Genomic DNA, 14,396 nt, shown 5'->3' with positions numbered 1-14,396 from the left:
TAGATATTTGGTAGTCTTAGTTCTGTACCAATATTATACAATAGTTATACAACTCTCTCTACTCAACAGAATTAATAGTTGTCTATACATAATTGTGTTTAATTTGACATATTTTTATATACTTATAAGTTTATATTATGAAATATTCTATTAAAATAAGGATATATTATTGCCACGTTGTTAAATACATAGAATAGTATTTTCACATTTGAAAATAGTAATATATGCAACACGATAATCATTGTAGTATTACTGGCTGTGTAATATATGGATTTAAATAGTTTTAAAATAATAAATTTCATTTATAAGAATAAAATAATGTGTTTGTAATTAGAAGATAATTTGAGTGAATAATTTCCCAGAAGCAGTCGGAAAAAGAAGAATTTTTAATTATGGATTAAAAAATATGCTCGAACATATGGCATCTGTCATATCACATTTATTTTGAAATAAAACGTCAAAGTCAAATCAAGTTGGGTAGTGTTGGCAAAGTTTTAAACTTTTATTTTAATTAAACATAAATGATTGTTTAAACTAATAAGAAACTGTTCGAAAAATTCAAACGCCCAAGATGTCGTGGTTGAATTTTAATGACAGTCTAAATAACTTAAAGGGACAACTTTCCAATTTTGCTAGTAATGTTTTGGCTGAAGAAGATCAAGGTAAATATGAACTTTGTGATACATTTACTTAAGGACGAAATTAAATTTTGTGATAATTAACCTATATGTATTGTTGATTTGTCCAATTGTTTGTTAAATCATATATTTTTTTATATAATAACAATTTGTAGGGACAGAATTAAAGGAGAGCGATTATAAGGAACTACAAGAATTATGTGTTCAACAAGAACTTGAGGTAAACGAAATGTTTATATTTTTTTGTAGTTATTATTATCTAATACCTTGTTTCATAATTTTCTTAAATTCCTCACAGTGATTTCAAAAAATGAATAATGTATTTAAAACTACCATTATAGTGTCAATAAGATTATTTTGTGTAACATGAGTATTTCAACAAAATCAATAGTTTTAAACTTTTCCATAGTAGAAATTAAATATCTACTATAATATTAATAACGATTATACAATGACAAGTTATTATATCAATTTAGATATTTACAAAACTACTACTAATACAAATAATTAAGAATTTCCAAGCTGTAATCTGACTCAAAGTATTTTTCCTTGAAATACTACTTAAATATTACATTTGCACGAATGATATAAATTGGAAATATGTTTACAAATAATTCAACTATGGTAATGTTGAGAGGAGGTTTCTAATTGCGATTCTTTAAAATACTTTATTTCTCAATAATAATTCTTACATGACTTGGTATCTACTTGATTTTAATACAAAAGACTGGGGATCATTTAAAGAGTCATCTAATAATAATAAAAAGTTCCTTGTAGAAAATAAGGTAAAATAGAGCTTATCTTAGGAATGTAATAAAAATTACACAACCTGTACTTGCCATTTACGAATATATAATATTTACTGTGGTTTCTCACTTTTTTATAGATAAAAACCAGTTAATCGGGTCTTATAGTTTTTACTATGATGTCTAAGGTAGTCTAATTTTTATAATAATAATGATGAATAAGATCCTCCTCAAGGTTGCAAAGTCATTGATATCTGATTGGTAGACAGTCCGGAGTACACCATAGATCAATAGTTCAAAGTGTTAGTGAGGTAGAACCACGGCCTTTACACCCTAGCTGCTTTAACCTAAGATAGATATATGATTAGAGGTTATCCTAACTCGACCTTAAGGATTTATGCCCTTCATCAAATATGTTTTCAATGTCTAGAGCTCACTTCCTAGCTTACTAGTACTAATGACCTAGTACCTAGTATTTATGTTGGCTTTAAAGTGGTTAGATCTAAGTTCTTACAGGTTTCTGGTCCAAAACATTGGTCAGTTTTTGATAGGTCATCATTGGTCATCAAATGCTACAGTACATTTCCTAGTTGTAATGGTCTTTAGTATTTTAGTTACTAGAGACTTTTTACCGCTAGCGTGCGTCTTATTGGCTGTAAACTGGTAATATCCAAGCTTTCTCAGGCTTCCTGTCCAAAACATTTGCCCGTTTTTGCTAGTTCCAGTGCCATCTTCCCAAGTTCTAACATCTCAAAATGATTTTGAAACTGATAAATGGCGTTTCTCAAGTATCTATTATCTCTAGTTCTTTCAAGGTTTATTTTCAGTTGCAAGTATTTCTGCATTGCTTGGATTGGAGGCTAACTTAGAGATGATGAGTATTCCATACCAGTTTCGAATATAGTAGCTCAAGTTTTTTTGTATATCTCTGAACTAGATAATAATATTTAAGACAAGTGTCTTATGTATAGAACAGCAAGAGGGAATGAAATAGGGATTTTAAAATTATGAAGAATAGTTATAACCCATAATCACTGGCTGTTTTATTATTCGTACTGTTACATAAAGTGTCTAAACAAAAATTTTGATAAATGATTGTATGAATGTTACCATGTATTTTTAATGGTTAATACAAGTAATGACCTTCACTTTTGACTTACATTCAAATCGCACGTTTTATTTAAATTGCACTTTTATTAACATATACAAACTGCACAGTATATGGAAACTCTTTATTTACAGATAAAGAAACTGAGAAAAATTAATGCAGAATTAAATAATAAACAAGTAAGTACTAAGTTTATATTAGTAGTGTGAAATATTACCTGTATGAAAATTTATCACAAATTTCTATTCATTATACTGAATTGATAGATTTAGATTTCAATTTGACACGACCATATTTATTTGCTTGGATAGTGATAAAGGGTTTGGAAACTATGATCAAATCTTTAGAAAGATATAAAAAATAACTTTTGATATTAAAATTTACTGTAAAAAAAAACAATGTGAGTTTTCACAAATCGCTGTTAACTGCTTAATAATTATTATAAAACACCTAGAATGCATTATATAGCTGAATTAAAGTCTATAAATAGAGCAAATCTATAAACACGATAAGTCATGAAAATATAGTGCACGAAACTAAATAAATTAATAAAAAAGTAACATTTTCGTAGGATGAACTTAAAATTTGAAATTTTTACCGAAAAGAACCAAAGGAAAATAGCAAAAAAATATAAATAATTTACCCTTTGACAATAAGGGAACGCCACTGTTTAGAAGTTTCTCATCATTGTTTCTATGGCGGTTGCAAACGTTCCAACGTGCGCACTTCAGTTGTCAGATGAGAATAAAAGTTGAAAGTTTATTATATTTCAACTATTATTTTTGTACGTATACATTTTTACTCTTTAGGCCAATTTAATGTCGAATTAAAAAATATATACATTACCCTGTATATAATTATCTTTATTCGAAATACACAGGATGCCTGTATGGCGTGTTGCTTAACCTGTAGGGTCAGGCTAGGAATATATTGATATATTGATTTGATTCATTTATAGCAAGATTACGTGATTAATTAATATACTTTAAGTTTTCTTTTTTTATACAAGAGTCAATTATTAACAATTGAAAATTACTTCTAACGTAGAATAATATAATTTAAACATTATTAATATGGAAACTGGTAAGAATTCCATATCATTCAGATGACGGAAGTAGATGGGGTTAGAGATATAAGTAGGGTTAGAGGTGAAGGTTCAAAATATGCAATTGCGGGATTAAAAAGTGGCGGAGTTATGAATAAGTGATTCTATAGCTGTAATTTCGCGAGAAAATCGCATAAATGAGATTTAATTTGAAAAGAAAATGATTGGAATAATTCATAAAGTTTGAAACGACACCTAGAACGAGTCTAACTTAACCTAACCCAAACTAACCTAACCTAAAAAAATTTTTTTCTTCTTTTTAGAGTTTAGATAGAAATTCAGGTTACTCGGCTTATGTGTGCTAAAAACACTCAAAATTATTGTATTTACTGGTTTGATAAGTCCAAAGTACATTATAATGGTCAAGTTTACATCGTGTTGCAAGTTTTCTGCAGTTTTCCTGTGATCTGATGAACCGGTTCACCAGTCAAATGGTCGATGATAGAGAATAATACAGCCGCAGCTGTACCCGCTCACTTAACTACCCGCTTATGAACCAAAAAAAATGAATAGTTTGCAAATGTAAAAAAAACCAAAAAAATCAAATATATCACCAAATCTGGAAGGAACCGTTTTTTTGGCTGGAGCTGCTTTCATTTTTTCTTCTTCAAACCTCGTTTGGTAGCTCGTTTTTTTTTCGGCCTGGAGCAGTGAAATTGCAAATCAATTACCAAATCTTCAGTCCTGCAGAGAAGCAATTCCTATATCAGGGCCAAATCCATCTCTCCCTCTCTCTCTCTCTCGCTCTCTCTTCATTTCAGATACCAAAGCACAAACCGCAAATACATTTAATGAGTTCCGGAGATTGACAAAGGCATTTCTGTTTGAAAGACATTATTATTCTGTGGCAGAATTCTACAATTCAATATTTAGTATGGAGTAATGCCCATACTCATAATCAAGTTTATGTCGCCGATCTGGGGAAATTCTCTTAAAAATTAATTGAATTGGCACAAACACCTATCTTCAGATCATACATTTTAAGGTTATGCAAGCAGTTTTTTCGTGTTTTTTTTCTATTTTAAGTGTTTCTTGTGAAATTGACGTGATAAAATGAATGCAAAACGCGTAAGATTTCAACTGTTTTTATTTATATCTATTTTATGCTGCATAAACCCAAAATAAGCTTCGCCTAATTGTTTATTTTTTGGCTCAAAATTGCATTTTTTGGGGATTTTCAAAATAGATTTGTTTTTTATCGTAAAGCAATTGGTAATTATAAAAATGATAAAAATGGTATTACAGGATGCGGTGTCGAATTTACAAACTTAGTGGTTTCATATGATGAATTAGATCTCAAGACATCGAAGAATTTATTGATAAAAATACGCATTGTGTAATTTTCAAATAGTTATATTCATTTGACTGCAAATATATAAATGCGACAAGACCAGAATCATTGAGAAGAGTCCCCTGCGTTGAACATTAATCAGTCTGCTGTTTTCATAGTTTACCATCGTTACCAAGAGAATGATAACTTTTATCGAAGACGCGGTTCTGGAAAAAAAGGTGCTCATCCTAAAGAGGTGATCTATTCATTATTATGGTGTTAAAGTTTAGCAAGAGCTCAGTTGGACAGTCAAAAAAAGACCCTCGGCAACTAGTCTTGAGCCAATAAGGCCAGCTACTGGCTTCAAATTAACCCTACACCACCCAGTAGCCCGTCTACGATTTGCCAGAGAACACATTAATTGAGGTGAAGAGCAGTGGGTCTCAGACGAAAGATGAATGTGCTTGTATGGTAAAGATAGAAAGGAACGAGTCTACAGAAGACCTGGAGGAAGATTTTAGAGGAGGTTCCTGGATAGTTTGAGCGGGTATTTTATTAGAAGCAAAAACCGAGTGGGTTTTTATTGAAACTGGCGGTAACGACGAACCTATACATAAAAGAAGATTTATTGGATCAAGTCGTTCCCTACGCCATTGGACAATGCCCGTCCAAATACTGCAGGTTCTGTACGGCAGTATTTACAGAATATCGAAATTGCCGCTATGGATTGATATGCGCGCAGCCCGGGCTTAAATCCTATGGAGTATTTGTGGAATGAACTTAAAAGTTAAATATTCATAGTTTCTGTTTAGATCTGAACAAATAATAAAAAAAAACATATGATATTTATAATCCCTATATTTATACGATAGGTAATGTTATCTGTGGCTATTAAATCATTCAACTTTCACAGGTAAAAAATATCGTCTATCATATTGTCAAATATTACATTAACCATAGAAACATACAGAGTGATTGCTAGGAATAATTAAAATACTTTCAATTTCACATTTTTTTAATTACAAGCTATATACTAGAAACATTTCGAATCAACAATATCCTCTCAAAGTTGTAAATTGCAAATACAACATATCATGTTGGTATTTAAAAAAAAAAAATTTCATCTTTCTGTTCTGTTTCAACTATTTTTTCTTCTTCTGTCGTACTGTCGCTTCCAATAACGATTTTTATCGTTATTTTTCTCTAATGTTCCACCCTGTTTGTATAAATAACACTATTTGTATAAAGAGAACGATATCTGCACCCTATATACTGTGGACGATATGAAATTACATTTTGGTTATCACACCCTATGCAAATAAAAACATATGTCTGTTTACTTTCGATAACAATATTTGATATTGTACCAGTTGAACGTGAAATGCGATCATTTTTTATCGTTTAATTTCGTACGAAAAAAATTAGTAACTTACTGCAGCAATTAAATATGCAGTGCTAAAAAAAGTAATAGTTGAAATCATTAGTCATTTTCATCTATATAAAATGCATATTTGCCAAAATCCTTGCGTTTTTCTGAAATTTTATGAATTTTCTATCTACCTATGAAGATCGTTTGCCATTAAGGCTCCAAATAATTACTTGAATCACCTAAATGTAAATGCAAAATACAAAATTATTCCTCATCCTCAAATCATCAACAATCTACACATGAAAACCTTCCACAAATACATACATCTTCGTTATTGAAGGTTTTTTTGACTCTATATCCAAAAATGCACCTAACCTAACTCAAACAATAGAAACTTATTATCATTTATACACAATTTTCAGGGTTTCTCTAAGAGATAATATATGACTGATGACTCAATTCTTTACTTCCATTGTAAATAAATCTCCTCTACATGCAAACCATTCCAAAATGCAATAAATTTACTGCAAGAGAGATCCCTTTACCAATGAGTAGCTTTTCCCGCAACAAATCCAAACACTCAAGAAGGAATCTACGTCTCTACTTCAAATTTTTATTTAAAAACTACTCCTTCGCCTAATGTAGATAGGCAGTATAATATAAATTTTCATTTTTGATACAACTGGAATCACCATATTCATGAATTGAAAGGTATCTGCGTACTAAAACCACCAGTCACTTTCAATGGGCTCTAACTAAGCTACTAATAATTTACAGAGGTTTCATGGGTTCCAAACTTGAATATAGTTGTTTTATGTACGTGTCCATATCAAAGTCTCACTGACTTATTGAACACAACATAACTCTTCGTCTCTGACTTTGTGTTCTCCGTTCCTACTCCGATAGCAGCCTCTATGTTGAAGCTAATGAGCTAGCTCTCCTTTATACGACTAGCTCTTATCCTTTCGTATTCTGTTAAAGTATTCTTCAATCCTTGCAATTCGGATACTCACACACAATTGTATAATCTATTCTTCAGTTTCTCTAACTTTTACTCAAAAACTAACCTTTCTTTGTCCTCTCCATTTCCTTGACCTTCTTTTCTTCCTTGAACTAACTCCGCTGTCGGTTTCAAAATCACCACAAGCTCCTTTCACTTACTTTCAACTTTTAATGTTTATACCAAAATACCGTACAGCGTCCTTGAGGCTTTCAAATTTATCTCTTTTCTCCATAAACATAAACTTACCTTCTTTCACCAACCACCCAATAATTCAAAACATAGATGACATCTATCTAACTCTCTTTGCTCGTTATATAACAGCTTTTCTTACCTGTCTTCCATCGCACACTGAGAATGATTCTGCATATCTCCACACGAAAAAAACTTCCAACAACTTTTCGGGAATTCTAATTCAGCTTGATAATAATCTTAAGATTCATTCCAAAACCATCAAAAACCTCTTACTGATTTTTTTGAGTAGTGATAATAAGAAGCCTCGGAATTAACCACATTAAACTTATGGTTATTTCATGTCTTCAGAGAGTCGTCCTATTTGACAAAATTGTAATTTTCCGATTGTAGACAAGACTCCACGGAATACCATCAATTTAATAAGAAACTAAGGAAAGACTCAACTACCCCAGAGAGATCAAGAAAGTCTTGTAATGTATGTACATATTAGGCTCTTTCTTGCTGTGATACTGAGGATCCTCAGCGTGTAACAAGTCTATCATTTCATCTATTATTTCGTTTCCCTTCACTCCAGTGTGTCACGGAATCCATTGCAGGGTAACTTCATTTTTCTTGCCTAGCTCCTTAAACTTGTCCAGGTATTCACAAACCAGTTTCGATTTGATGACATTGCAGCTTAGATCTTCAATGGCTGCTTGGCTATCTCATTGGATGGTGATATCCTGTTTGCGATGATTATTTCTAGATTGAACTGGACACATTTTTCAATTGCATATATTTCTGCTTGAAAAATGCTTGGTGTGAAAGCCCAGGCTTTCAAAGTTTCATTCTTGGTCTGTATATTTATATTCCAGTTATGTCTACTGTTTAGCATCCATCTAGATTTTCCTTGTTGATTCTTTCTCTGAATATTCTATGGACAAATGAGAGATTTCGAATTACTTCTAGTGCAGCTGTTGGGCATGACGTCATCTCAATTTTATAATAGTCATTTATATTTTTCTATAGTTTTTGGTCGTCGGACGGTGAAATAAAATGCCGAATTGAACAAGCTCGAAGTACATTCATAAAATTTAAAAATGTATTTACATGTACCGACTTTGATCTTGATCTTAGACTGAGACTTGTGCGGTGCTACGTTTGGTCAGTGCTTCTTTACGGGATGGAGGGTTGGACCCTTAAGGTAAAAAACATCAACAAATTAGAGGCATTCGAAATGTGGGTATATCGTAGAATCCTGAAGATACCATGGACTGCCAAAGTGAGGAATGAGGATATTCTCAAGCGTATCAATAAAGACCGTGAACTTTTTAACATCGTGAAGAAACGAAAGATTGCATATCTTGGCGATATAAATATCAATTCCTTCAGCTGATAGTCGAGGGCAAGATTGAAGGTAAGACAGGATTGGGACGGAAGAGGATGTCATGGTTGCGGAACGTGAGGCAGTGGACGGGTATACAAGATATTCAGACATTGATCCATACCGCTAGAGATAGAGAAGCCATGAAAAATGTGGTCGCGAACATCCATTAATGGATAAGCATTAAAAGAAGAAGATAGTTTTTGTACTAATGACGAGTGCTGCTGTGGTATGGTAAAATAAACTTAAAAATGTTATGTAATGACTAATCTGGACGAAATTTCAATGATATTTATTTAAAATTTTTCAAAATGAATATGTCGCCTTACAATGTCTATGAAATAACACTTTTGGGGTGATTAGTATTTTTATTGAAAAGACATTTTTTTCGCTTTGTATATGTGCATACAAAATAATTAATAAAAGTAGATAAACAAGTAGATCAGCTTATCTAGAGGGTTATATGTTCAAATTTCGTCAGTTAATCGATATTTTGTATGAAATTTTCCCAGTTTTTTTTACCAATTGGTGGCTCTTATCATTTGGTATCCATAGCGACCAATAGTGTATAAAACTGGTACCGTCGAACATTTTTACCTTTTTGTTTTAGTAGTGATTGACGTTAAAATAGGTAAGAGTAAAATTGATTTTTTTAAATGTATATATCAATTTTCATTTATACATGGAAAAATTATGAAAATCTAATATTTATGTTAAGATGAACATAACATTGCATAATCTGTTACTCAGTTTCTTTCTAGAAACTTCTACCAACAGTTAAATTCAAACATCATTGAAATTAAATTATAAAATATTGTCGTACCGTCAGGTAAACCGTACGGTGTATAACGCGCTTTATAACGAAAATTATAAATTATTAGTTTATATCGAAAATAAAATATCTTTCATAGTATTAATTAACATAGTTTCCTATTAATTAAACAACGACGTGAACTTAAGGAACATTTTGTATTAATCTATGTAAAATTGTCGTTAATTATAGCTTATCAATTGTTTATAAGGAAGTGGTTGGTTTGTTATCTCAACAAAACTTGAAACAAATTTTCCTACCAATCGCTTATCGTTGAAGAAAAGGCTTTCAAGAATTTTTAGAAGATATTATTTTGTACATATTTTTTATTTCTAAATGATTTTTTTGAATTGATTTCAATCCCATTATCAGCTACACTTTTTTTAATTTATTTTTTAGACTCAAAATTTTGCAATAATTTAACCTATTTTTTGGTATTAAACGTAGTTTAGTTTGTATACATACATATAAAGGTTTCCGAGTTGGAATTTTGAAAATTCGCGACGTTCCGGCTCCCACTTTAGAGCAATTATCAAAACAAGGGTGGTTATTCGTTCATTAGTTGATTCCAAAAAAGGGGTTACGTTAGATGAGGTTATTCGTTGATATTTGATAGGAAAAATATATTTTTTCAATTCGCTAGCTTTGTTTTTTTCTCACTTAGTTATCGTTTTTCGTTTCTTCTCATCTGTTTTCTTTCAACTAAGTACCCAATGTAGCGTTCGCGATAGCTGGGGATATCGCGACGAATACGAGGGGTTGTATAATAATTATATGAAAAATGAAGAAAGACGCAGTTTCCAGAATAAACGTATTTTGTTTAAAGACATAAAGACGACGGATCGCTTGAATCTGGAACTTAGATGTGTGGATAAATCATTATTTCATTTCGTTAGGTTTATATTTCCATAGTTCTTTTGTTTTAAACTCTATCTCGTTAACGTTACTAACCCACTTACTGTATAGCACGAATTGGACTGAACACTAGAGAGATATATTTGAACAAATTACTATTATAATAATTTCTAATAATCTTTGTAATGTTTTTTATGCATCGGTGAACTAATCGTAGGACATACTGTAAGTAATTTGAGTGTTCTTATTAGTGAAATATAATGTTTGCTTGGAGCTTATCTACGGAAACGGTTGTTTGAATAGAAACACGATTTCCGAGTGAACTTTTTAGAACAAGGCAAGTCAAAATTTTATCGTTGTTTTCATTATTTTCTCTATGTCATTACTAAATTTAACTAATAATCTATGAGCAGTTACCAGCGATAATCTAGAAAGTTTACACGCTATTTTTGTACAAAGTATTCAAATAAAAACTAGATAATTATTATAAATTTCACTTCTTATGTTTTTTTTTTCATTTTAGGCCTCTTTTCATAGTAGAGTAGTTTTAAAACAAAGGTGACGCTTCTACCTTTTTCGGTCTTTATCAGAATATAATTTGACACAACTTTAACAATTATATTAATCAATAGATCACCTACAACATGAATAATGAATAAAAATCTGTGAATCTTCTAAGACAAACAACCTAATAGATTTAATTAGTACGATTGTAGTAGTCGTGGCAACCCTGCTAACGATCATGATTACTTGTATCACGGGCGAGGAGTCGAAAAAAGCGTTGCTGACAGATAAAATCGGTGCATTATCGTCGTTAATAGATTCAGAACGATTTTTCAATTTTTTTTTTGATAAAATCAATAATATTTGCGTGTGCGTATGCTTCACATCGAAAGAACCGCATGAGTCTCGCAAGCTGCATGTGGCTCGCGAGCTGCAGATTGCCGATCACTGATATAGTGCAAATAGTAAAGACTGTAAAATACGAAAATAATTGAGAAAACATACATTATATTTAATAAAAAACATCTTTAACGAAATTAGTTAGTTCAAAAATTTTAAAATATTATGTTTTCGTGAACAGTTTCCCACATCTACACTGGCGAGCAAAAAATTGAGTTCACTTCAGAAATTTCGAATAATTTTTGCGTCAATATTGATTAATAGGCTTCAAATTTTGTTTCCGAGATTTGACAGCTGTCATTCGATGTATTAGAGTACGACTTTAATGAAAAATGTGCCTTTGCGCTAATTGAACGTTCATATTTCCCTTACCTGTATTCTAGTTTACTGTCGATTCTTTGTGTAAAACCTAACGATTCCAAAGTTTAGTGATTTAACAGGCCCATAATGCCTTTAGATCCGATTGTTGTGGCAAGAATTGTTGCGCTGTTACAAGATGGTCAGGGGCAACGTGAAACTGCAAGTATTGTTGGTGCTAGTGGTGTGCAAAGGGTGTACCAGAGCTTTCTGGAGACTGGCCTGATCACTAGAAGACAAGGGTCTGGGCGAAAAAGAGTTACTACTCAACGAGATGACCGTTTTTTGGTGGAATAGGACAGCTACTGCGATTTCCCTGCGAAATCAGTTGGAAGAAGTGAGAAATGTCAACGTTAGTGAAAGGACCGTTAGAAGAATACTTCATGCTGCTTGCTGCTGGACTGTCATGCAGAAAAATGGCTACAGGTCCCCTGTTGCAACGTCATCATCGGACTGCAAAATTGACATTTGCCAGAGATCACGTTCATTGGAATGATGATGACTGGAGCTGGGTATTGTTCTCAGATGAGTCGCGTTTTTGCCTTACTGGGTCAGATGAAAGTCGACGAGTGTGAAAAAGACCTGGGCAAAGATATGCTGAAGTTTGCATTGACGAGCGTCTTCCATTTGGCGGTGGGTCAGTTATGATTCACGGGAATCACTGCACAAGCTCGTACAGAGTTGGTCTTCATAGAAAATGGCTCTCTAACCTCCCACAGGTACATTACGGAGGTTCTAGAAGACCATGTTATGCCTTTCATGGTGACTATGGGGGAACGTGATATTTTTATGCAATATAATGCGAGACCACATACAGCCAGAATTGTCAGGGAGTATCTGGATGAGGTAGAAATTAGGCGGTTTGACTGGCCAGCCCGCAGTCCAGACATGAATCCCATAGAACATGTCTGGGACGAGTTCGGACGACTGATCCGCAGACACACACCAGCACCAAGAATTGCCCAGGAGCTGAGAAGATTGCTGTTGCAGAAATAGGATAACATCGACCAGAATGTGATCAGCAACTTAATTCAAAGTATGCCTCGCCAACTTTAAGCAGTCATCAATGCAAGAAGAGGGAATACACGTTATTAGTGTCAAGTTTTTTTATTTTGTTCGTTCCATATCTTCCCTAACAACAAAATGTTGAATTTCTTTTTCAGAATAAATCATTTAAACCAAGAAAAGTTTGCGGATACTATCTGAAAACGTAAAATTTCAAAGAACATGAAAATTTTAAGGTAACCTCAATTTTTTGCTCGTCAGTGTATAACCTACTAAACAACGACGAACTTTCTATCTATCCAAATGTCTAGATTTTTGTTTAGCCTAATAGGAGTCTCATACACAACATAATTATATGTGTCTAAATCGCTCTTTTCAATTGATGGCGTAAATTTTCGAAGCTGAGATGTAAAAGTCAATTCTCCACACACATAACACAAAATGTGCGGGTTATTAGAACATTTTCGCGGCATTTTTACAATGTAACAAACGTAACTTAGTTAAATGCAATCGTAAATTAAGTTATTCAAGTATACATCGAAAGAAATAGAAATAATCTCAAACTTTATTATGGTATCAATTGAGTAAAGTTCCCAAGACGACGCTTGTGGTGCTACACATAAAACACGTAAAAATACTTAGTTTAGTCTGGCCGTGTTACTTAAGTCAGTGTGCGCAGGGCGCAATATCGGATATAGGTAGTACTGCAATGCCGGTACCGCGCGCGCGACTTAATTTTTTTATGCTACTCATTCAAATTGTTCTAAGTACTCGTTAAGGTAGTACCTCGCGACAAATGTTTCAAATCTATATTAGTTTCTGTTCGTTTCACTCGTTTTTTTCCTATAAATTTTATCGATATAGTGATAAGAAATTTTTTTAAATAAACACCGACAACGGAAATTGATTGTGACATTAGGTAAGTCATTTTTGTGACGTTTATTAATAATAAGTGTGAGTATGTAATTTGGAATAAATACAATAGTTTGAACACTCATTTTTTTCAAGTACTCACCTATTAATTGTCCTAATCGCAATTTTTACAATAATAATATCTACAGTTTTATTTCGAGATATGACGTTATCGTTGATTTTTATTTTGGTGTTTCTTTTTGGGAATTTTGTTATTTAAATTTTTAGATCTGTGTTCAGAATGACTTATTTTTTTTTGTATAAAAATCTTGGTCGGCTGTACGAAATTTTTAAGTAGTTTGGTTGACTATCGAAGAGTCTTGGATTACTCGACACAGGAGGATGTAGCAAATGGAGTAAATATGTCCCAAAGTGTCATTTCGAGGATGCTGAATTGGTTCCAGGAAACTGAAACTGTTGCCGAAAGACAAAGATCTGGAAGACCTAGTTTGACGACCGCAATTGATGATCATTACCTGGGTAAAATACTGGGTGCTACATGAAGAATCCTTGAAAGAAGACTTTCATGATGTTAATTTGAGACCTGGGCAGCTTTTAATGGAACATTGACACCTGAGCATAGGAAACAAATAATTTGGGCATACGAACATCAACATGGATTATTTTCAGACAGTAGACGATAACCAATTTGGATAAATCCATTAACGCCTTTACAATAAATTCATATCTTTCGAGGAGGTACAATTATGTACAAGAATTTGTTTTATTAACCATATTCAGTTGACGGAATACAATTTG

General features: G+C 32.5%; 1 protein-coding gene across 1 annotated transcript in view; it reads left to right on the top strand.

Annotated features, from left to right (window-relative positions):
* Window positions 1-435: 435 nt before the first annotated feature.
* LOC130442126 (thyroid receptor-interacting protein 11) overlaps window positions 436-14,396 on the top strand; it is a 62,503-nt gene continuing 48,542 nt past the window's right edge. Inside the window, exons 1-3 of the mRNA XM_056776176.1 lie at window positions 436-662; window positions 794-858; window positions 2,627-2,671. Of these exons, the coding sequence (XP_056632154.1) occupies window positions 572-662; window positions 794-858; window positions 2,627-2,671 (201 nt within the window). The 5' untranslated portion in view covers window positions 436-571. The remainder of the gene's footprint in view (window positions 663-793; window positions 859-2,626; window positions 2,672-14,396) is intronic.

Source organism: Diorhabda sublineata, chromosome 3 (assembly GCF_026230105.1).
Source record: "Diorhabda sublineata isolate icDioSubl1.1 chromosome 3, icDioSubl1.1, whole genome shotgun sequence".
In the NCBI taxonomy this organism is placed as follows: Eukaryota; Metazoa; Arthropoda; class Insecta; order Coleoptera; family Chrysomelidae; genus Diorhabda; species Diorhabda sublineata.
This window is presented reverse-complemented; position numbering and strand designations above follow the sequence as displayed.